Below are 25,257 nucleotides of genomic sequence, written 5' to 3'. Positions count from 1 at the left end.
AAAGGCAGATAAATGCCCCAGTAAACATACTCTGAGCCTCAGTTAACTACGAGTACAAAGCCAGTTCAGTTTGCACTGTTGTAAGGTACTAGGAGATTAACAAATGGTTACATAAAAAAGACACAGCAGTGATGCGTGAAAAGTCCTGGAGACTTTTTAGTCCTCGGGGGCTCTATCAAAAATGTGGCGCACACTACTTGGGAAAGTGGCGTCCTGAGCTATTGATATCTGCAAGTTTACACACAAAATAATTTAGCGTCTCAAGTCTTCTTTGTTGGAAAATGTATCGTCATGTCAACAAGAGTCTTGGGAATGAGAGGAAAGTCACTGCAGAGTATGTTATTTCAGCGGATTGCAATGGTTTCGTTTTGTATGGGCTACCAAGGAAACGTTATACTCTAAGAAATAACCACAGTTTCTCCGCCTTGAATGACTATTGCATCAGGTAACACATAGAAAGACAGCGAGTCTCGGTCCTAGCCGGCGCTCTGGGTGCCCTGCAGACTGGACCAGGCCAATAGACCGCAGACAGAACCATCACACACGTTGTTTTGTCTCCAGCCACTAATAAAACCATGGGGCTCCACCGAGAGGGAGGAGCAAAGCAGCCAGGGATGAAAGCCTGAATGAGGGAAAGGATGGGGGTAATGGAAGACACGGGGATGGGGGGGGACGAAGTGTGAAAAGACGAATGTAAAAAGAAGTGAGAATGGGGGGAGGCCATTTGAATGGGCTGAGAGTGAATGGTGACTGACAATAGAGTGGCTGGAATTGAAGCACATTTAAATAGAATATGGAAGCCGGCAGGATGAGGCGTTGCATGCAAAAGAGAGCCATCTCAACGCCTCACCACCTCCTCTTCATTATACAGAATGATTTGGACTGGGGCTGCTGAGATCGTCAAGGGCAGAGAAATCTACAGCGACTGGACAGCGGGCATATGTTGAAATACAACGAGTGCTTCACGACGGCTCTACGCTCCAGCCCCCTACCCCCACTTTCTCCCTCTCTCTGCCTCACTCTCTCTCCCCCTCTCTCGCTCTCCCACCTTCCTCAACTTCCCTCTCTCTCTCTCTCTCCCTCTCTCTTTCACTCTCTATCTCTCGCTATGAATTGATACGAGGGCAGTCATCGTATGACATCGCATTATTGATTATATTTTTTATAATTAACAAAAAGAAATAAAAGCATTTGTGTGGACAATTCCTTGGGAGCCTGAGCCAGCAGTGCAAGCGTGACTGTACCCGCCGTGACCCCATCTTAACTTCCAACAGGCACTGCAATAGCCCGAGCTTACAGTCAAGCATCCCTTCAACTAACTTGTCCTGAATTTAAAAAGATTTATTGAACACAAATAGGTATTGGCGGGCATAGGAACCTCGACCAAGAAGTTTTTTTTCCAGATTGTTTCCTGTTCCACACATTTCTGCACTCTTTTAAATGCATGGTCTTGGGAGTTCACATATTTTCTCAGCACACTGGTTTAGAGTATGAATACAAAGCCAATTTAATGGATTTAGAGTTCACGCTGTACATGTTTCCATACCACGGAGTGCTGTTTTTTCAACTAGAATAACAACACAGGGCTCTGCAGGCCTGTACCATTCAGGGCTCTCTAAATTCTTTGGGGCCCCACTAATCCCACTAATTCCACTTTAATCAGTTTGCAAAGGATCAATGAATATCTGTGTGACACACTGGAACACGTCAGACGACTCCGGCCTGTCTCCCGAAACACAACTCCAACTCCTCCGTTCACATGTGATTTCCCCGTGACAAAGTCCAGTGATGATGAAGGTGCGAGTGTCAGCTAAACATGACCCTTTAGCCGATTAATCACCAAGGAACATGCAGCAGACACACACACACACACACACACACACACGTTCACACACGACTGGCAATACTTAGATATGGAAACGTCGTGTTCCAGTGGACATTGATTGCAACATTGAGGTTTATTGCCCTGGACCTGATGCCCTCAATGTGTCTTATCATGATCTCAATCAAGCCAGCCAACGCTATCCCTCCCTCCCTCCCTCCCTCCCACACGCATACAAACACACACTCTCTAAGCACATTTTATTACACTCTTTCAAGCAAACGGAACATCCTAAGGACGTCCTGGGGCTCATGACACAATCCCCCTGATGAGTCCTGGACGTCTTAACGACGTATTTTTGTTTGCAGGGTTTGACATAGTGCACAAAGTTTTAACAGTTACAACTTAAAGAGAGAGTTGTATATACAATCGGATATAAGTCTTGTCAGTTTAAACCATGGAGCAAACCAATAGCAAACCAATAAGATAGTTTCCTAAGAAACTGTATTGCCACTTCTGAAACTAATAACATACAATAATATTTATTTTTGCATCATAGTGTTTAACTGCTAAAGTAAATATTGTTTCTCTCATTTAAGTCCAACAAGGTTGGGAACCAATATCAAGTTAGCTTGAGGCCAACAAATGTTCCTCCCCAAATGGACTTTAGTGGCATCAAGACGGAAATTCATTATTAGGGTGCCTCTGTCACCTCTCTCCCCTGCAGTCTAGCCCGTCTCCCTGGCTCCAGTCTGGCCTGACTTTCATGTCTCATGGTAATTCCACAGGAGATAGCATCTCTGATAGGCCAGGTGAGCATGGCCATTGTCCCGTAGGCCAAATGCCCTGGGCAGACATTGAGCACATGCTGGTTGTAATGAGTGTGAAAATCATGCCATTCTGAGAAAAAGGTGACTGAGTTGAGTGAACGTTATAGTATCACGATAAGCAAAGACTGACATTCAGAAAGACACAACGAAACAAAACCAAGCAAGAACGAGAAAGCGATAGCAAGATGGAACTAAGAACATATGATTATCGAAGATATACATCAAACACAGTGTGTCTGTGTGTGTGTTTGTGTGTGTCTGAGAGTGTGTGTGTGTGTGTGTGTGTGTATGGGAATGTGTGTCCACAGAGTTTTCCTTTGCTGACTCCTAAATGCTCTCTGCATGTGACCATTGTACCCAACTCCTCCTACGATATGGTGTGGGGCTGAGGTCCATGTCCACGGAGACACAACCTCCCCCCGCCCCCCCGCCGCCCCTCCAGCGCTATAAAACACAAAGCTGGCCTCCTGCTCCCCAGTCTCATAACGACCAACCACCAACCAGGTAAGAGCCTTATTGGTAGAGCTGAGGGCCAGGTCGGGGGCAAAGGATTTGGTCTGCATACGCAGAGGATTGACAGAAACAGAACGGGAACATTTATTTTTACTACTTTCATATAAACTGCATAGGACAGCAATAACATAGGGCAGCAATTGTCACTTTGGTAATATTTCTAGCGGGCGGTTTTATTTAACACTACTTTTTATGCAAGAGGTGGCTGGGAGATGAAAAAGTGACTAAGACTGTGGTCAAATATTTTAGAAAATGATGTGACTACCTTCTCTTTCTACGCCAAAAACGTATCCGTGCTTCTGGTTTGACACATGTCCAGGTTCACAGTGATCTAGCCATGTGTCTGTATTAGCAGAGGGATTAGGGATTAGTTGCTAGGAGTGGAGGGCTAATCTCTCCAAAGGAACTGTATAACTCTGCCTAGCTCTGTATAATCTGAACAGATTAGAGATCCTTATAATAGGCTGGCATATGCCCCCAGGCGATGTAAGAGAACCATGGACTGTCCTGTCTTTGGTGATATGCACCACCGCGTGCTTCTCCAATACGATGGAGTCCCACGATGGAGAACGACATGTGATAAATTCACAGAGCAGCTTGAGCTCTGAGACTTTCCGACATGCTAGCTCACTGTAGTTAATCATTATTAATCAGTAGACGGAAATGTCAGAGTTTCCCAGTTCTAACTAGCACACGAAAGCTGCTTTAGATTCAGACTTTGAATTGTTGGCTGGTTTGGGTCTAGCGGTGGAGTGTTTGGCAACACTTCATTTGCTGTTGAAATAATGTCACCTTTAAATCTGTGGTTTTCTCCGTATGGTTTAGGGTTCACACTGTAATTATTTTCATGTTTCTTCTCTTTTCTCCCCCTTAAGTCCACCATCATGAAATTCCTGGCTCTCGCGTTGACCATCCTGCTGGTTGCAGGTTAGTATCCAAAGCCCTGCAAAAGAACTGCTAGAATGTACTATTTACATTTTCAATGTTATCATGCACTGATTACATGTTCAATGCCTTAGTGTGATTACCACGTACTGGTTTGTAAAACGATTCAAAAATGAAATTCGGTTTCAAAGGCTACGATAATTCACCTCTGTAGCCCAACTACCGCCTGACGCTCTACCCCCCCCCCACCCCACCCAGGAACCCAGGCCCTGCCTATGCAGGCAGATGCTCCCTCCCAGCTGGAGCATGTGAGGGCAGCCGTGTCGGTGTACTTGGCTCAGGTGAAGGAGACCGCACAGAGGTCCATCGACCTTCTGGACGACACAGAGTACAAAGAGTACAAGTAAGGACGCAGTGCGCTCAAATCTTCCCATTCGCCGATTCACTGACCCACTCGTTCATGTGCAAATCTGCATTCTGTGACTCCAAAGGGTTGAGTAAAACAACAGAACCGTTGGCAGGGATCTAACCTAATACCCCCCCCCCCCTCTCCCCAGAGCACAACTGTCCAAGAGCCTTGACAACCTCCAGGTGTACGTCAAAACCGCCTCCGAGACCGCCGCCCCCTATAGCGACGCCTTTGCCGCCCAGCTGACCGAAGCCACCGCCGCTGTCCGTGCAGAGATCATGAAGGATGTGGATAGCCTGCGCACCCAGCTGGAGCCCAAGCGCGCCGAGCTCAGGGAGGTCCTGGAGAAGCACATGGAGGAGTACCGCCAGAAGATGGAGCCCATCATCAAGGAGGTCGTGGAGAAGCGCCGTGCCGAGATGGAGGCCTTCAAGATCAAGATGGAGCCCGTGATTGAGGAGATGCGCACCAAGGTGGCCACCAATGTGGAGGAGACCAAGTCCAAGCTCATGCCGATCGTGGAGGCCGTCCGCACCAAGCTGACCGAGCGCCTGGAGGAGCTGAGGACCATGGCCGCCCCCTACGCCGATGAGTACAAGGAGCAGGTGCTCAAGGCCGTCAAACAGGTGCGCGACAACATCACCCCCGAGAAAATCCAGACCCAGGTGGGGCCCGCAGCCGAGGAGTTCAAGGAGAAGTTCCAGGCTCTGTTTGAGCAGATCAAACAGTCTTTCACCGCATAAACGTGCCCTGTATACACCTGACCCCCTCTCTCTCACTCCCGTCCCCTTTCACACTCACCACCAAGCTAACACGGCGACGCCAAACTGGTGCACTTCCTCTGCACTGGCATGGCAGGACTCTCGCTCTCTTTAACGCACCCCCACCTACCCACCTATCTCTAACACACACCGCTGCATGTATTAAATGTTTTTAATTGTGCCGAGGACCTGTATGCAGAATAATGGGCGTCCATAATCTTGACTGTACTATAAACATCAAGTGTGAATATTATTGTGTTGCTGCTTGTCCAACATAACACTGTGCTTTAAAAACAGCTCAATAAACATCTGACTGTTTCATACTATTACCATTTCGGAGTTTGACATTCACTGTGTGATTCCCTTCTTTGGAATGGCATTTAAATACTGCACACTTTGGCCTAGACACTTAACATTAGCCAAGAGACAAAATAGTAATCATCATGTTCGGTATATCTCGTCCTCTTCCGTCTGAAAATGTTATGGTGTTTTGAGGGATCTGACTTCCCCTGATTGTTACGCTAATTTAGAGCCTTAATCAAATTACACATACTGTGTTCTTTTACTGACAACTGACTGCATGCAGACAACTGACTGCCTAAAATGGTCTTTTGGATATGATCATCTGCTAAATGACTAAAATGTGAGTTACAAGTCCAGCTTGTTTCAAAGTTAGATCTTATTTTTCTTGCCCTCAAATCAAGGAAGGACCCATTCACCTGCAACCCCAATTAACACACATGACAATGAAACAAACATAAATGCAATGAAACAAACATAACAAGATGCATTATGGGACTTTTGTGAATAAGAAACTATTTCTTTAAACCTCCCCTATTTGGGCTGGGAAGGTTCCAACACAATGTGTCAATGTTTTTGCTGCCATATAGAGTTGATTTGAGTGTTATTTGGGGGCCATATAGAGCTGATTTGAGTGTTATTTGGGGGCCATATAGAGCTGATTTGAGGGTTATTTGGGTGCCATTGTGAGTTGATGGATGAGGTAATTAAGTAATAAAAACACGTGTCACTGTATTGGCAGACTGTGACCAAATAGACTTTCATTATCAAGGGTTAGATGAATAGGACACAGTCCACACCCCTAAGGCCGAGACTGATCAACACTGTCCTATTACAGAGTCAGGGCAGAGTACCGTACACGACAGACGGACACGCGGACGCACACTTATACACACACACACACACACACACACAGGAGCATCTTGAGTGGAAATAAATCCTGCACATCAATAACTTTGGCCACTATGTTAACAATCATATTGGACCATCAAGGCAGCACATAGATTGAGGCTGAAGGTTGCAATAAGCGCTGTGTTGAAATGTGTAGAAGAGCCAAATGTTGAATCAGTCAATAGCGTCACTGGCTTTTTGTCACTGAGGTCTGTCCTCACTCAATAACAGAAGGCACCTGGTGGAATTAATGACCAACTTCTGAAAAGAGAAGCGCACCTCAATAATAATCTCTTACGTACATAAAAGCGGGGTAGAAATGTTTTCCTTTGTTTGGGCTTTCCTTTGGAAAGGAGCAGAGTGTATTTGTTTGATCTGTTTCATTGTGTGTGCGTGTCTGTGTGTGTGTGTCTCTGATTTGTGCATGTCAATGTCTTTATTACTGTGTAATGGATGAGGTAGGGACCCGGAGTCCCCTGAGAGGGCCAGCCGGTATAAAGCCAATGAGCATTGAACCACACGAAGGAAACACTCAGCCTCTCCGAGGACTGTGAACGGCCCGAACCACAAAGCTTTGCTTTGATCAAGAGGACTGCTGTAAAGAGAACAGCAGACTGGCCAGGCAAACAGCGACAACCAGCCGGGAGAATTTCACAGAGCATCAATCAGAATCTCTGCCCCCCACCAGAGATCTGGACTATTACCTGTATAGAATGGATGGGGGTACGGGGGCGCCACTGCATTCTTTTTTGATTCTCGGTTTGCTTCCTGACTTTCCCTGATTTTTATGTGTTTTTTCCCCTTGCTCTGCCAGTTCCTCAGGTGAGGCGCGCCCTCACTTTGCCACGCTGTGCCGAGACTAGGGGTTCCAGCTGCGCCAAAGCTCCCCAGGTCACTGGGGTCAAAGTTCAGCTGGAGATGCAAGCCCTATGGCAACAGTTTGACCAGCTTGGTACTGAGATGATCGTCACCAAGGCCGGCAGGTGGGTTCCGCAGTTACTGACACCGACACAGAGACACACACATTGACACACACACACACACTCAGAGTGGGTGAACTAATCACATCCCCTGCTGCCACCTGCCTTCCTGTGTTGTTCGGCGCGTAGGAGAATGTTCCCCACCTTCCAGGTACACATCTCTGGCATGGACCCGGCAGCGGACTACGTGTTGCTCATGGACTTCATCCCTGTGGATGACAAGAGATACAGGTGAGTTCATACTTGCACTGTAGTCTGCTGCAGAGGTTCCCGAACTGGGAGTGGTGGCGAAGGGTCGCAGGGGGTCACGGGATCACAAAGTAAATCTTTTCATGAATCCCTTCTCAGGTCGGGGAAACTTTATCAGTATAAACCTAATTAAAACTATGTGGAAAAGATAACCTACATTATATATATATATTATTTTTTACATTTTATAATATTTGAGAACTTAGTCAACAGAATATTAGATGACATATAGGTACCAAAATATGTTTTATAAGTACATATGTAATAAGTACAATACCACAGGAATAGCCAAGAAAAAAAGGGAATAAGTAGAAATAAACTACTCTCTCTACTGTGAAGGTTATAATGTGTTCTTGTCCAGGGCATGGACAGGTATTAGACTATAGCTAAGTATCTTCAAAAATAAAAGAAACACTGTATTTTTTTGTAATTCAGAGTTATACAGTCAATCTCTTAACATTGGTCACAAAGAGTCATTTTTGCTGGACCACGTAAGCAGAGCCGGCCAAGAAGAGCGAATGTCTCTTAGTGAGTGCCCGACTGACTACCTCTGGTTAAATAGTGTAGTGGTTAGATACTTGGACTACCATGTGGGCGACAGGTGTTTGATCCTTGCATCTGACAGAACAAACTATGCATTAGGATTTGTTCAGGATGGACATAAACCTCACTGGCTTCAAGCTTCAGTAGCTATGTTATATAGAAAGCCTAAAATAAAACTGTTATATGGCAACTATTTCTGGTGGATTTCAGAAGTATGCATCCGTGCATGCTTTTTTGGGGTGATATAGATCACAACCCCTTGTGCAGTAAAAGAGGGGTTTCCACGATTCGCTCATCTTTTCACTTGACGAAAAATCTGTTATCCTAACCTATATTGATAGTTATTGTATCAATGTCATTCAGGAATGAAAGAAAAACAAACATTGTTGTGCCATGAAATGAAATAGCTTTGGCTGTGTAAATTTCATTTTCAATCTCGCTTGCCATTGCTCAGTTCTTATGACTATTCCAAGTAGTAAGTAGATATAGGCCTATTGGCAAAGTTGTTAAAACGTCCGGTGGCAAAAACCATACAGTTCATAAATTCGATTTGTGGTGGAAGTAAACTTAATAAGAAACGTTAGTCAGTTCAACACAATACTTAATGGTGTCTAGCAAAATATTCAAACTTGGTGTGATGTTAATGCGTGACTAAATGATCAAATGTCGAGACACAATTTTATGATGAGGCAGTATGTCCTAATCGGTCCCCACAGTAACCTCTTTCTAATATAACGCGTTGAATGTAGGGTATCAACCTTGTTATACCTGTTGTTGGTTTGGATGTTAGCTAATGTAGGGAAGTAGTTTCGAGAACCGTTGAGTTTCGGGTTTAACAATGCTGAACACTGGACACGTATGGTGTAGTGGTTCCAGACACAACCTGTCAGATAGAAGATCCCAGTTTGAATCCAGCGAGGGCAACAACATTCATTCCTTCTAATCGCGGGTCGGCCGAACTAGGCTTGCCTGGTTCTTTTTCGTTTTATTATACAATTTCTATGTACAAGAAAAAGACAGTAGGACACTGACAGCACAAGCAGCCGGCCTCTACATGATTCAACAGAACAGTGTCTCGGCCGTCGTCTGTATAGATATGCCTTCCACAGTTCCTCTTGGTTGGTGGCGGCTCGGGCAGATGTGGCTACCCCAGGGAGGATGCACTTCCACCCAGACTCCCCGGCCAAAGGCTCCCAGTGGATGAAACAGACCGTCTCCTTCGACGCACTCAAACTGACCAACAATCTGCTGGATGACAACGGACACGTGAGACACATGCGCGCGTGCACTCAAACACACGGATGGATATTTCTTAGAGTTAGCACTCATGTACTTGTCTTTTGAATTGTCTGTGTTTCTCAGATGATTCTGAACTCCATGCACCGCTACCAGCCTCGATTCCATGTGGTTTACGTGGACCCGCGACAGGACAGCCAGCTTCATGCCCACCGGAACTTCTGCACATTCTCCTTTCCTGAAACGCGGTTCATAGCCGTCACTGCCTACCAGAACCACAGGGTATTGTAATGAGCCGGGTTGTATTTTAGGATAGTGGTTCCCAAACCTTTCTAAACCATAGAACAACTTCATAGTGACTTTTTTCAAGGCATCCCTACTTTAAATACAGAACTTAATTGTTTTCACAACACCTGTTTAATATTGATATTGGCCTACTGTACTGAATGCAAATGTTTCATTCCAAAACATTCCAAATTATTCATTTTGACAGATATTGAATGTTGAAAGAAGTTTCCTTTTCCCTTTAATGGATGGGAAATTTAACAGTTTTTTTCTGGATAGTCCCACTTCAACTCTGCATGCATTATTTGTGGTTTTGCGTTGAACTCTCTCTCTCTCTCTCTCTCTCTTTCTCTCTCTCTGTCTGTCTGTCAGATCACACAATTGAAGATAGCCAGTAACCCCTTTGCCAAGGGCTTCCGAACTACTGATCCTGACGAGTGGTAAAACAAAGAAACATTTTCTGTGTAGAATTTCATGAATATTTAGGTAGGTAGCCAAAAAGAGTGTGTGTGCTGAGGTTTCGTTAGCATGTCTGCAAGTGTCTCTCTTTACAATTTGTGCTTTGCTTTGAGATTTTTTAAATTTTTTAAATCTATTCATAAATAGATTTTTCTGCTCGTTTGAGTTATTTCAGGTTGAAAATAATTCCATGTTGTCATTGGACATATTCACTAATTTGGATAAACTGGCCTCATGGGGCTGGGTAAGGATTACATTCCCAATCATGGATCTAGAGAAAGATGAGCTGGCCAATCATGGGGCTTGAGAAGGAGGAGCTGGCCAATCATGGGGCTTGAGAAGGAGGAGCTGGCCAGTCACCTACCTACTTGCATTCATACATAATGATGATTATCCTCCCAGTCATTCTGTTTTTGGAACACCCACAGGCCATTTCAACATTGAAAATATTTTTTTTTTCTAGAAAGAAAACTATTCAAATCATATAAATACATGTTATTTTGAGTAACACTACCATTCAAAAGTTTAGGGTCACTTAGAAATGTCCCAGGAAAAAAATTTATTTGTCCATTAAAATAACATCCAATTGATCAGAAATACAATGACTCTTGTAGCTGGAAATGGCTGATTTTCAATGGAATATTTACACAGGTCTCACAACATTGTAAGAGACCTTCAGTTTCAATTTATTGGATGGAATAGACTTAATTTCTCAGAACAAGTATAGACTGACGAGTTCTAGAAGAAAGTTATTTTTTTCCTGCCATTTTGAGCCTGTAATTGAACCCACAAATGCTGAAGATACTAAACTAGTCTAAAGAAGTTCAGTATTATTGCTTCTTCAATCAGCACAACAGTTTTCAGCAGTGCTAACATAGTCGCAAAATAGTTTTCTAATCAATTAGCCTTTCAAAATGATAAACTTGGATTAGCAAACACAATGTGCCATTGGAACACAGGAGTGATTGTTGCTGATAATTGGCCTCTGTGTAGATATTCTATTGAAAATCTTCAGTTTCCAGCTAGAATAATCTTTAACAATGTCTACACTATATTTCTGATCAATTTTATGTTATTTTGATGGACAAAAAGGTTGCCCAAAACTTTTGAATGGTAGTGTACACTCACCTAAAGGATTATTAGGAACACCTGTTCAATTTCTCATTAATGCAATTATCTAATCAACCAATCACATGGCAGTTGCTTCAATGCATTTAGGGGTGTGGTCCTGGTCAAGACAATCTCAGAATGGGAAAGAAAGGTGATTTAAGCAATTTTGAGCGTGGCATGGTTGTTGGTGCCAGACGGGCCAGTCTGAGTATTTCACAATCTGCTCAGTTACTGGGATTTTCACGCACAACTAGGGTTTACAAAGAATGGTGTGAAAAGGGAAAAACATCCAGTATGCGGCAGTCCTGTGGGCGAAAATGCCTTGTTGATGCTAGAGGTCAGAGGAGAATGGGCCGACTGATTCAAGCTGATAGAAGAGCAACTTTGACTGAAATAACCACTCGTTACAACCGAGGTATGCAGCAAAGCATTTGTGAAGCCACAACACACACAACCTTGAGGCGGATGGGCTACAACAGCAGAAGACCCCACCGGGTACCACTCATCTCCACTACAAATAGGAAAAAGAGGCTACAATTTGCACGAGCTCACCAAAATTGGACAGTTGCAGAATGGAAGAATGTTGCCTGGTCTGATGAGTCTCGATTTCTGTTGAGACATTCAGATGGTAGAGTCAGAATTTGGCATAAACAGAATGAGAACATGGATCCATCATGCCTTGTTACCACTGTATAGGTGGTGGTGTAATGGTGTGGGGGATGTTTTCTTGGCACACTTTAGGCCCCTTAGTGCCAATTGGGCATCGTTTAAATGCCACGGCCTACCTGAGCATTGTTTCTGACCATGTCCATCCATTTATGACCACCATGTACCCATCCTCTGATGGCTACTTCCAGCAGGATAATGCACCATGTCACAAAGCTCGAATCATTTCAAATTGGTTTGAACATGACAATGAGTTCACTGTACTGAAATGGCCCCCACAGTCACCAGATCTCAACCCAATAGAGCATCTTTGGGATGTGGTGGAACGGGAGCTTCGTGCCCTGGATGTGCATCCCACAAATCTCCATCAACTGCAAGATGTTATCCTATCAATATGGGCCAACATTTCTAAAGAATGCTTTCAGCACCTTGTTGAATCAATGCCACATAGAATTAAAGGCAGTTCTGAAGGCGAAAGGGGGTCAAACACAGTATTAGTATGGTGTTCCTAATAATCCTTTAGGTGAGTGTATATCGTGTATACACACTGGGCAGTTATTTACATTTGAGCCAATTAGCTACAGCAGGAAACCCCTTTGGAACATTTGTGTTGTTGTGTTTTGGTTAATTTTACAAGTCCTGCAAAAACAGGATGACGAAATTAAGAAACTCTGGCCTGCAAATATGAATCCCATGAATCCAGTATACACCCAGTTAGGCTTAACAAAGTCAGATTAGATTCCTGGTTGTTGGAAACCTATATTGAATCTGTAGACACTGGCTGATAGTTTTTGTAGTTATGACCTGGCCGTGATCTGTTGTTTTCATTCAGGGCAGGCAACACCAGGTCGATGCCTCTATCCCAATCCACCTGGCAGCCACAGGATGGCAGACATGAGCCTGGCAGTGGGCTGGGAGAGCAGCCAACAGAGAACCAGAAGGCTCTATCAAGTCAGTACCCCCACTGTCCTTCCCCCTGAAAACACGTGTCCGTATCCCACAGGGCCTGGGAAACACACAGCCTCCAACGTGTCTCTTGATGTTTCATAATGGACGCTTATGTTTATCGGTGACATTAAACTGCTTTATTACTTTATTACTCTTAATTTCCATGTTCCTTTGTAGGAGAAGAAGATCCCAATGGCGTCTCCCTGTCAGCAAATTACTGTGACCCGGTTCAGCATGGCAGGCAAGACACCAGCAGTAGCAGTGACAAAAAGGAGGCGGAGAATAATCTTTTTCCATCCTCGACTTTCATCCCCTTTCCCACCCTCTGGGAATGTCCAAGCATGTCTGATAGACTTCCATTTCTTCCATAGTTCCATTACTACAGATCTTCGCAGTCCACATTCTCCTTCAACGTGAGACTCACTGGGAAGGTTTCAAATGCACACTCCTAAGGAGACAAAGAGTAAGGAAAGCGAGTGTGATATCCAGTTCTCTCTTTCTCATGATTTCTTACTATCTAAATGAACATGTTCTTTTGTGAGGTCAATCATTTATCCTACTTTCTTCAGTGGATTCGTCTTGAGCTTTTGATTTTAAATGTCACTTTTTGTAAAGAAGTATATGGATATGAATGGCTCAGTGCAGAAAAATATAAAAATATAAATAAAGGTACTTAAAAAAATGTCCTTATTTATTTTAGTCAACGTTTTGATATAGGCTTTTCTTCTATAATATAAGCTATTTTCTTCTACATATATAAAACACGATTAAAAAGAAAAACTACAATACCCACAATGCCCCTAATTTCAGATTGAGTTGGGTGATGCTCGCTGGGTTTACTAGAGGATGCGGGATTGATGGAGAAGGCGGGTGAAACAGGGAAGGTAGCAGGGTGAATCTGGGTAGGTAGCGGAAAGAATGCACGGGGAGGAGAGATGCGGATTATGGTGGCCTTTTTGACTGGTTTTTGGCCGTTTGCTAGAACGATGATCGACTGTCTAACGGGACTCGGGATGATTTGTGTTGGGACCACATAATTTTGACGCATGAACAACCTGTTCTGTAGCCTAGTTTATAATAGGCCTATTTGCGCATTTGTTGATTTCATTAAACTGAGTTCGATTTTATTAATTTTTGCCTACAGACTATTGGCAAATGGATATTTCTATCGTTTTTCTAAGACTCATGATATTGTTATTTTCCTATAAGGCTAGGTCAATATTTATGGTCACGAAAGCGAAGCGCTAGATATGACACCAGCTACAAACACGGACAGATCTTTAAATCAAGGGGATATCGATGTCTTCTTTCAAAAACGATTTTAACACTAGTCCTATTGCATTATGGCTGCAATTCTAAATTTGCGCAGCATCGGCGTTTGATTTAGGTGCTATGAAGAACAATTATGCTGCATTTACAATAATATCAAACTGAAAGCAAAGGGATAAGCGTTTAAAATATAGAGTATTAAATAATATTTCAAAATGGAGGCACTCTGTCCGCAGTGGATTGTATTTTTATGGACACTTGTCGGCCTGTTAGTAGGTGTTAGCTTTGGCACAAACGACGGGAAAGTTGAACCGAACAGCTCCGGCTCGCTGGCTATCCGCTTCCCATTGCGGCAGGGCCCTCTCTCGGAACCCCAACCCCCGCCCGTGGGTCGGCTGCGCTCCTCAAGGGCGGCGCGGAGGCGCAGGGCAGTAGGTGGCATAAATTTCGTGGACATGATTGACAACCTCCGTGGGAAATCTGGACAGGGATACTACGTGGAGATGGCAGTTGGTTCACCACCACAGAAGGTGACTATCTCTCAATTAAAGTTCTTAGGGCTTTATAGGGCTTTATTTATATAATAAAAACATTCCTCTCTTCTCTCTCTATTAAATTTAGTTCAAATTACTATTTAATTTTTCAAAAGGGGCTTTATTGGCATGGGAAACTGTTGTTGGGAATGCCAAAACTAGTGTAAAATTAAATAGTAATTTACTAAAGAGAAAACATTTACGATAATTTAAGTAAAAAATACATAAACACACAGAAGACAACGGTTTAAAACAACATTTTGAGAGAAGGCACACTAGTCTTCAGAATAGTAAATGTAAAATCTCTGGAGAATGATCGGTGCCAAGGCTTCTAAAATGGCAGATGGTGAAGAAGAACAAGATACAAGATATATATATATATATATATATATATATATATATATATATACGTGTGTGGCGTTGCATGTGCGTGTGTGTGCATGTGTGTGTGTGTGTGCTTGCATGTTAAAGAAGGAGGAAGGGAGAGAATGAAGCCATTCTGCAGAGAGAAAGTAGGAGAAAGAGGGAGAGAGGGGGAGAGATGAGAGAGAGTAAAGAGAAAGGGGAAAAAGAAGTGCCAATGGGGTGCAGCTGGGTAGCTGCGGGGTACAGGACAGGGATTAATGAGGCAGAGCCAATTCTCTGTCCTGGTCCCTGTCCTGGTCCTGTTCCCTGCCATGGTCTCTGTCCTGGTCATGGTCCCTGCCCTGTTCCCTGTCCTATTCTCTGTCCTGGTCCCTGTCCTGGTCTTGTGCCCTGCCATGGTCCCTGTCCTGGTCATGGTCCCTGCCCTGTTCCATGTCCTGTTCTCTGTCCTGGTCCCTGCCCTGGTCCTGGTCCCTGTCCTGGTACCTGCCCTGTTCCCTGCCCTTGTCCCTGTCCTAGTCCCTTTCCTGGTCCCTGCCCTGGTCCCTGTTCTAGTCCCTGACATGGTTCCTGACCTGGTCCTGGCCCAGAAACTGTACTAATGTTCACATAACCCCAGCTGGGGTACCCAGCCCTGGTCCTTGAATGCCACAGGCACATAATGTTGTAGATTTAACCTTTAGGTTGCTAGTTGGAACAAAATCCTGTCGAGCTGAGTTGTCTACTGAACCAGAATGCTATTAAGATGCAGACGTGATGTCCGAGCAACAGATGTACTCCTGGTTTCAGCACAAACTAAACAATAAAGGTGCTGTATCAAGCGGCTCAGAGTACCCGTGCAGATCTGGGATCAGGTTCCAACAGTCCATTAAATCTGATCTAAAAGTCTGACAGAATCGTAGATCAGCATTTGTACTCGGAGACATCTGATAATTCCTGTCCCTGGCGTAATTCTGTATCTTCTACAAGACAAGAACTGTGTCCTACTGCTAGCTAAAGGAAGTGGAGCAGGGTCAGAGCAGATCCGAGGTGTGTGTGTGTGTGTCTGAGTGTGTGTGTGCCAGGACCAGCACACACCACCGGCCAGGGGTCTCAGGTGGTGTGTGTGAAAGGAAGCAGGATGCGGGCAGGACAGATCAATCCTGAAGAGTCAGCGTATTCCTCATTAAAATATACCCGCTCCATCGAGAGCACAACACAGACAGGAAGACAGCAGCCCAACAGGCTGACTGAGGGAGAATTTGTGCAGTTTAAAGTTGAAAAACGTTCTATCGTACAAACTAATTTAGTTGGGATGATTATTTCAAATCATATTTAAAATCATAACAAGCAATAATTGGGTCATACTCCCATCAACTGTGATTGATGGAAGTAAATGTGTTGTGGTGATCGGCACAGAAGTTAGAAAGCTTAGTTTTAACTCCTGACCCTGTTCCCGGAGAGCTACACTCCTCTAGACCTCAACTTCTAACCCTGTTCCTGGAGAGCTACCCTCCTGTAGACCTCAACTTCTAACCCTGTTCCTGGAGAGCTACCCTCCTGTAGACCTCAACTTCTAACCCTGTTCCTGGAGAGCTACCATCCTGTAGACCTCAACTTCTAACCCTGTTCCTGGAGAGCTACCCTCCTGTAGACCTCAACTTCTAACCCTGTTCCTGGAGAGCTACCCTCCTGTAGACCTCAACTTCTAACCCTGTTCCTGGGGGGCTTCCCTCTCTTTGGTTTTAACCCCTGACGCTGTTCCTGGAGAGCTAAGCTCTTTCGGTCCCACACCAGGTATAACTACCCCACCAGGGCTCCAAACTGCAACTAAAATGGTCGCATTTGCGACCAAATATATTTATTTGCGAGTGAAATTTCTGCCAAGGTCGCCATTGGCGACAATACAAATTTACTCCCTTTGATTGTAAAATTTGCATCCTACGTGCATGTTTTATAACCAGTAGCCCGCTTCATTTGTTTTTTTAACGTCATTCATTTGTACATAGTCTGGCCCCCTTCCACTATGGCGAAAACTTAAAATGTTCTTGACCGACCGCCAAGCCTCATTAGCTGGTTGAAACCGGTTAACCGATTAGTTTAAAATATGCTCTATTTGAAATAACAGCCATTTCGAGCCACGCCTGCAATTTCCGCTCTGTTTGCGCCTCTTATATGCTATTGTCTATGGTTTGCAATGAGACATTTTAATTGTTTATTAATAAACAAGTGTTTTCTGTCGGCTGCAAAGATTAGGTTGACGATAGCCTGAACGCGCAAGAGAGAAATGCACATTTCCTACAGATTAGGCTATATATATATATATATATTTATTTATTTATTTTTTTTTTTTTTTGGATAGTTCTGTTATATGGATAGTTTCACATTTTTCAGGCCTGTGAGGCGAGTAGGCTACGGTTCGGTTCATGATGATATAATCTCCAGTTCATGCGCTGTATTATGTTGTGATTATTTATTCCTCTGCTGTATTAATTTTGTATGCATTATTTATGACGGCCAAACTACACTCAGTGGCCAAGTGATATGGACATAATCATGGTCAGTGGCAGTGACACTGGCTTAGATTCTGCGTAGAAAAATGTAATTTGACTGTATATATAAGTCGGAAGAGGAGAGACATGCACACAACAAGGTGAATAAAAGTAAGTGCATTGTTATGTGGCTCTTTTTTTTTTCCCCTATAGGAGCCAATGGCTCCTTAATTGATTTTTTTGTTTGGAGCCCTGCCCACAATTTAGGTTATTAGCCAGCTGATTGTTAGACTCAGATGTGCTAAAAGCGGGAACCTACAAAATGGTATTCAGTATTATATTTAGTATCCATATTAGCTGTTGCCAATGCAGGATATTTCAGGAGCAGATCTATTATTGATCAGGGTTCAGCTGGCCATTGGAGACACAAGATGGCTGGCTGCCTGACTGACTCACTGACTGCACAAAATGTGATACTTACACACAAAGAGGGATTGAAAGAGACAGGAGAGAGGGGGATTGCGAGGGAGACAGAAGAGAGAGACTGGGCAACCTGAGAACAGCCCAGGGATATATAGAAGGGAAGGAGGAAGACAAGGACATTTGGAGCAAGAGAAACCATCACATAACACCACAATAAAGACAACGCCAGGAAAAGAGAGAACCAGAGAGAGAGGAAGAGTGAGAGAGAAAATGAGAGAGTGGGAGAAAGAGGGCAAGACAGAGTGTTAAAGACTGGGGGGAGAGAGATTGGAAAGAACTTGTGGTTTTAGACAGAGAGTGAGCTGAAAAGGAAGGAGAAAGGAAGGAGAAAGGAAGGAGAGGAGGGACAGAGAGCGGGAGGAGAAAGGAAGGAGAAGATGGATAGAGAGCGGGAGGAGAAAGGAAGGAGAGGAGAGACAGTGTGAGGGGAGAAAGAGACTCAGATTGACTGAAATAAATGATTTTAGTTGCATTGAATAATTTTATGAATAGGCAGGGCTGTATCCTGGTTAGCTGAGAACCAAGAGTGTGAAACCACATAGTAAGTATTAGTTTATACATCAATGCATTCTGTCCTTTTACGCTGGAACAAAAAAGCATGAGACACACACACACACACACTAAAACACACATACACTAACACTCACACATACTGAAATACGCTAACACACACAATATATACCACCATGTATACAGAAAATATGCAAAATAAATGCCTGTCAGTACACAGTCACGAAACCAGTGATGGTGGCTAAGTAATGCCACCTCTATGTTGTGTTTTTGTGATTCAGCTGAATATCCTGGTGGACACTGGCAGCAGTAACTTTGCCGTTGGGGCTGCTGCTCACCCTTTCCTCCGCAGATACTACCACCGCTCACTGTGAGTACCACCTGGTTCAGTTACATCACAGTGAACGCCCTCCACACTGGAAAACATCTTCCATGTTGTGAATGTTGTTTTGCCCCCAAATTGTACAATTCATTTGATTAGATTCATATAACATTTATTTAATCAATCAAATTTATTCAGAAAGCCCTTTTTACATCAGCAGTTGTCACAAAGTGCTTTTGCAAAACACCCAGCCTGAAACCTCAAGGAGCAAGCAACAGCAGTGTTGAAGCACAGTGGCAAGAAAAACTCCTTAAAAGGGGCCGAAATTTGGGAAGAAACCTAGAGAGGAACCAGGATTGGAGGGCGGACCAGTCCTCTTCTGGCTGTGCAGGGTGAACATTTTAAGAGTACAAATTGAAATAATTGAGAAATGGATGCAGGCTATGTCCAGCCTGCATGCATAGAAACTAATCCAGGTCAGAAGCATGACCAGATCGACAAGGACAGGTACAACCCGGAGGGGGGGTTAGTTCATCAGAGTGGCAGCTGGAATCGTCAGGTATCGTCTTGATCTGCAACATAACCAGGAGGACAAGGACAGCAACACGTCTTTTGAGCCTGGTACTCTGGAGGTGTGGGCCAAGACCCCATGTCCTCCTATGTTTAAACGGAGCAGGAAAGAAGGAAAATTTAGAGAGCACATTCCTTAGATTTACAAGAATTTACAATGGAGGAGGAGAACTGACCCTACACCCTTGGCACAATAATATAACAGCATAAGACCTTGGGACTGAGACGGGTTTGGACCGGTGACACTGTGGCCCTATCCGGGGGAGGTTCCAGACAGGGCCCAACAGGCAGAAAGTCAATCCACCCACATTGCCAAGCATCAACCAAAGGGACACCAACCAGCCGCATTGACCCTGAATGAGGGCAGAGTATCGCCAGCAGAGTTCACTCCCATTACTCAAGGGGCGCAACAGGGAGACAACAGCAAGCCAGTGACTCTGCCCCCAAATGGCATTGGAGAGAGGGCATCCCAGTGGAGAATACCAGGATCCAGATGGAAGAAGTAGCCTCACTATCTGAATTTACCTGTTGCGAGCCTAAATTGCCAAAGCTGCGTTGCGGTACTTCCCGGACCGAAAGGAATGGCTCAACTTCATTTGAGGGGATAAAAGGAATAAAAAAACATCTTTCAGCAGGAGAAAACCTCCAACAAGTGATGGAAAAATCTAATTCAAAGACATTTTCAGGAACAACATTTTCTCCTAGAACTCTCCTAGGAATGGGCAATTCCCATTACTTTGTTTTACTCTCCAAAAGCATCACTGGTGCAAAACTAGCATCCACTGACATAGATTCTGCTATTAGGTTTCACTTGGTCCTTAGGAAATCCACAGAGGAGCATAGAGTGGTGAATGTACGAGCATTTGATTTCCTAGTGTGTTGCTATGAGACTGAATAATGGACAGGAATTGCAGATGCTGTAAATAATGTGTTCATGGACATTAAGGTGAAATAAACACATCGAAGTTATCCAGCAAGGTCATTTTTTGAGCCAAACAGAGATGACTTGTCATGTATCAACAATAGGTGTCCTCTTGACCATTAATAAAATATAAACACAGCAGTTGTGAGCAAAATACTGGATATTTATCTGATTTCATTGAGTTAATGTTTTTTGCTCTTTGGGGTTTCAGAACATTTTCTAAATGTATTTATGGAAGTTTCTGATGTTAAAAGGGCTTTATAAATACATTTGATTATTGATTATTGATTATAAAGAAATCAGACCATTTAAATGTATTTAATAGGCAAAATGTGTGAGAAATAGGTTCTTTATGCACTTTCTTGGGATCTTTCATTTCAGCACATGGAACATGGAACCAAGACTTTTCATTTATACTGTACATCTATTCAGTCTAGATAAATCACCACAACAATATAAGCCCCGAAGATAGAAAACAAAGTGAAACAATAATAAAAAATAAATAAGTAACTTAATTCTGTTTTTTGTTTTAATATGATTTATTTTATGTGTACAGATGTAAAGATATGGCACACCCAGTTATTAGCAAAACTTCACCTAAAATGAATTTGATTAAACTATCCCTCTCTCATATATTATACGATATAATAATCTAATTGAAAATGTCATCGTCGTGAATCTCTCCCATTCTAGTCATCTCTCTTCATACGTATGCATTTCTCTTCATGTGTTCATAGGTCCAACTCTTACCGGGACCTCGGGCGGAGTGTCTATGTTCCTTACACCCAGGGCCGCTGGGAGGGCGAGCTGGGCACTGACCTGGTGTCTGTGCCACATGGCCCCAACGCCTCGCTCCGCGCCAACATCGCTGCCATCACCCAGTCAGACCGCTTCTTCATCAACGGATCAAACTGGGAGGGCATCCTGGGCCTCGCCTACGCTGACATCGCACGAGTGAGAGGGGATGGGGCGGATCTTCGCGATGAGCTGGCTAAAACGACCACATAATTAGTGTGTCATTGTTTTAGTGTGTCATTGTTTTAAAAACAAAACTGTGTCTTCAATTAGAGGCACAATATGTGATTTTTGGCCTCTGCTTGTAAAAGTGGCGCTGTTGAGCCAAAAAGGGCCCCCCGAAAATGATATGCTCTGTCTTGTATGTGCCAGTCTGCACCCCATGTCATCACAACCACTCGAATTTAAACTTGCAAGTTCATGGATAACTGAGGTATGATAGGGATTTTTCTTAGAGGAAATATAAGCGACATATTACACATACAGCCCAAAATGGGAGTTATCACAGAAGTCCCAGAATGCAACTCTAATGTGTCTTTCTTTCCTCGGTGTAGCCTGACGAGATGCTGGAGCCCTTCTTCGATTCCCTGGTGCGACAAACCTCGGTGCCCAACCTGTTCTCTCTGCAGCTGTGTGGAGCGGGCTTTACCCAGAACTACAGCCTGGGCAGTGCCACTGTGGGCGGCAGTATGGTGAGAGAGACAGAGCATGAGATAAAGGGATGGGCACAGATGTAGACAAGCTTTTGGTTTTTAGGCATTTACACAGAAACTGCATGTTTGTGAGAAAAGAGTGTTGTGTTTAGATATAATCTGAGTTGCAGAATCCATGTCAAGAAATGGAATGTGTGCTTATAGTTTGGATCCTGCCAAACCTGTAATACTGGTGATCTTCTCAGATCATTGGAGGGGTAGATCCTTCTCTCTATGTCGGGGACTTGTGGTACACACCCATTCGCCGGGAGTGGTATTATGAGGTCATCATTGTGCGCATCGAGGTCAACGGTCAGGATCTCAACATGGACTGTAAAGAGGTGAGACAACGTGCAGTTTTAATGACACATTCCACATTTTATTATTTTAATATAAAATTAATTATATCAAATTTTTTATTACATCGGATTTTATTAATAGCCTTCAATCAGGTCCTCCTCCCATTACATATCCCCCTGGCTGTAATTCGTCTTTCTGCCCAGATGTCTCTGACGGCCTGACCTTTATCCCTCTGAGAGTGTAATAATGTTGAATGGAACGCAGAGGTGTCTAATGGTTCCTCCTCTTCAACTGTGTCCTCATCAGTACAACTACGATAAGAGCATCGTGGACAGCGGGACCACCAACCTCCGGCTCCCGCGCAAGGTGTTCCAGGCAGCCGTGAAGGCCATCGAGGCGGCCTCCTCTGTGAGTCGCTCTGCATAGGTTCCCTCCTCCCTCGCGCCTCGCGGTTTTCGATCACCTCTCCTCTGTAACTGGCAGTTCAGTGGGTGTCATGTTTGATCATGTTGCTGAGGCGTGATATTTCAAAGGGTTTCACGGTTATGGCATCTGTTATTGACAAATGTTCTTTCTCTATCTCTTTCACAACCACACACACACACACAAACCGACACACACACACCATCTCTCCCTGTCAGACAGAGCAGTTTCCCTCTGGGTTCTGGTTGGGTGAGCAGTTGGTGTGTTGGCAGGCTGGTACCACCCCCTGGCACATCTTTCCTGTCATCTCCCTCTATTTGATGAGTGAAAACCGGAACCAGTCCTTCCGCATCTCAATCCTTCCACAGGTAACACTGTCTGCCTGTACGTCTGTCTGGCTGCCTGTCTTCCTGTACTTCTTTCTGCCTGTTTGTATGCCTTTCCATTTGTTTGACTGTTTACATGTATTTTTGTCTGTTTGTCTGCCTGCCTATCTGTCTACTCTTCTGTCTGTTTGTTAATTAATCAAGTCAATGTGATAATGACTTGACCTGCTTTCACTTTAAAGGTGCAATCCATCCAAACCTACACTTTCCTATGATATACATTGTTAAATAATGAAACTATATGACAACAGTATATGTTCAGACATTTTTCTACATTTTTTTGTTATAATAAGTTAGCAAGCAATGAGAAATTAATTGAACAAATCTATTTAGAATTATATCACCAAAAACACAATGCTTTAGCAGACTGGCTGGCTAGGTTAATTCACATCTACACGGTAACACCAGTCTGTATCAGCAAGTAATGGGCCAGTAATGACAGTCTAATTATTACACTAACATTATTACACTATTTTCCTCACTTAAACTTGCTTACCAGAAAGCCCGGCCAAACCCCAAAACTGCACAGACAACCCCAAAACAGTGTCTAGGTGCCGTCAATTATCTGCATATATGCTGCATATATCTGTTCTGGCTTGTAACCCACCCCTCCCTGCAGCAATACCTGCGCCCAGTGGAGGATGTGGCGTCGGCCCAGGAGGACTGCTATAAGTTTGCCGTGTCCCAGTCCAGCACCGGCACAGTCATGGGCGCCGTCATCATGGAGGGCTTCTATGTTGTGTTCGATCGCCAGAAGAAGCGCATCGGATTCGCCGTCAGCACCTGCCACGGTGAGGGCACGGGGGGGGGGGGGTCGGGGGGGGGGTGTTATGAATGTGTGCGCGTGTGTGTTTTCCTGCGTCACGCTGATCTGTGTGTGTCCTCAGTGCACGACGAGTTCCGCACCGCGTCCGCCGAGGGGCCCTACCACGGCGCGGACCTGGAGGACTGCGGCTACAACATCCCGCAGACCGACGAGTCCACCCTCATGACCATCGCCTACGTCATGGCGGGCATCTGTGCCCTCTTCATGCTGCCGCTCTGTCTCATGGTGTGCCAGTGGCGCGTTGCCCACTGCCTCCGTCCGCGAGGCGCCGGCGACTTCGCCGACGACATCTCCCTCCTCAAATGATAGCGGCGCAGAGCCCGCGGCGGAGGGCCGGCCCACCAGCAGAAATGAAGACGGGGCGGGTGCTTAGTAATGTGGCATCACGCCGGGCGTCGGCCTCATTGAATCGGTCTCCAACAGGTTAACGGGGGGCCGGTTTTGGTTAGTGAAAAAGCTACGGCCACTTGCTTTGGATCCGTGGATGGTGGATATACCAACAAGCTGGGTTGAAATGGCCCCCTGGATTCAGACAGTAGACAACAGTATGGATATGAGGGCATGATATAAATATAATTCATGGATAGGTGTGTGTGTGTGTGTGTGTGTTTGTATGAGGTGTGTATATATGTGGTGTGTATGATTTATGGATCATATGTACAAATAAGTTGATGTAAAATGGACCCAAATATATTTTATTTGTTGGATATCTCTTCAACAGTACCAGCTAAGGAATGCAAAACATAAGTGCAAACTGTGTGAACTTTTCAAGCAAGAGTAAAATTAGCACTAAAATATCTGATGCATTTTTTGTTGAAGCCATGTTACATATGCGTGCATTAAAAATATCATATTATGTATTTAATATGGTAAATATCAGAGAACACTTTTATATTGCTCCTGTTGCTAGTGAATGCACTGATCCACACAGTCACTCTGAATAAGAGGGTCTGCTAAATGACTAGTACAGTATGTATATGCAAAAAGACAAGCACGGACACATTTGCAGGCGTGCACACATACACACACACACACACACACACTCACGCATTCCCACATGATCAGGGATCATAGAATCCTCAAAATAGCTTCACCATGCTCAGAACTCCCCGGAAAGTAAAAAGCATATTCCCCACGGTGCGCTTGGATATAAATAGTTTTGTGATTTAATGTAAATTGACACACAATATTAAAATCTCTCAACGAGGGACTGACTATACATTCCTTGACTTGCTGTAAATAAATATGCAATGTATATCTGTCAGCTGCAACTGACACTGACCACAGACTACAAATAAAGTAAAGTACCTAATAAAACTGAATTTGTGACATGAAATTGTTCCCATTCCCTGACCATACACCTTGTCTGGACCTAACGTCGCTGTCCATGTGAATACTGGTTTGCTGGACCAGTTCAAGAATTTCTGTTCCTAAAGAAATACAATACACGGTCAGTAGAGTCCAGTGCTGAGCGACCCGGGAGGGACAAGAAAGGGCCGCCG

General features: G+C 44.2%; 3 protein-coding genes across 3 annotated transcripts; all 3 read left to right on the top strand.

Moving 5' to 3' along the window:
* The first annotated feature begins 3,103 nt into the window (after positions 1-3,103).
* apoa1b (apolipoprotein A-Ib) lies at positions 3,104-5,539 on the top strand. Its single transcript, XM_010870955.2, has 4 exons — positions 3,104-3,156; positions 4,041-4,092; positions 4,309-4,453; positions 4,608-5,539. The coding sequence occupies exons 2-4, from the start codon at positions 4,050-4,052 to the stop codon at positions 5,200-5,202; spliced, it is 783 nt and encodes a 260-aa protein (XP_010869257.1). The 5' UTR covers positions 3,104-3,156; positions 4,041-4,049; the 3' UTR covers positions 5,203-5,539.
* A 1,246-nt stretch (positions 5,540-6,785) lies between these two features.
* LOC105011311 (T-box transcription factor TBX1) lies at positions 6,786-13,526 on the top strand. The gene is made up of 8 exons (XM_010871243.5): positions 6,786-7,134; positions 7,226-7,394; positions 7,521-7,622; positions 9,278-9,449; positions 9,546-9,701; positions 10,077-10,144; positions 12,772-12,890; positions 13,065-13,526. The coding sequence occupies exons 1-8, from the start codon at positions 7,125-7,127 to the stop codon at positions 13,256-13,258; spliced, it is 990 nt and encodes a 329-aa protein (XP_010869545.3). The 5' UTR covers positions 6,786-7,124; the 3' UTR covers positions 13,259-13,526.
* A 185-nt stretch (positions 13,527-13,711) lies between these two features.
* bace1 (beta-secretase 1) lies at positions 13,712-24,177 on the top strand. The gene is made up of 9 exons (XM_013138025.4): positions 13,712-14,686; positions 18,801-18,889; positions 21,071-21,287; positions 21,683-21,820; positions 22,027-22,161; positions 22,427-22,528; positions 22,762-22,911; positions 23,549-23,720; positions 23,817-24,177. The coding sequence occupies exons 1-9, from the start codon at positions 14,372-14,374 to the stop codon at positions 24,059-24,061; spliced, it is 1,563 nt and encodes a 520-aa protein (XP_012993479.1). The 5' UTR covers positions 13,712-14,371; the 3' UTR covers positions 24,062-24,177.
* The last annotated feature ends 1,080 nt before the right edge of the window (positions 24,178-25,257 follow it).

Source organism: Esox lucius, chromosome 1, assembly GCF_011004845.1.
Source record: "Esox lucius isolate fEsoLuc1 chromosome 1, fEsoLuc1.pri, whole genome shotgun sequence".
NCBI lineage: Eukaryota > Metazoa > Chordata > Actinopteri > Esociformes > Esocidae > Esox > Esox lucius.
Note: the sequence above shows the minus strand (reverse complement) of the source record. Positions and strands in the feature narration are given on the sequence as shown.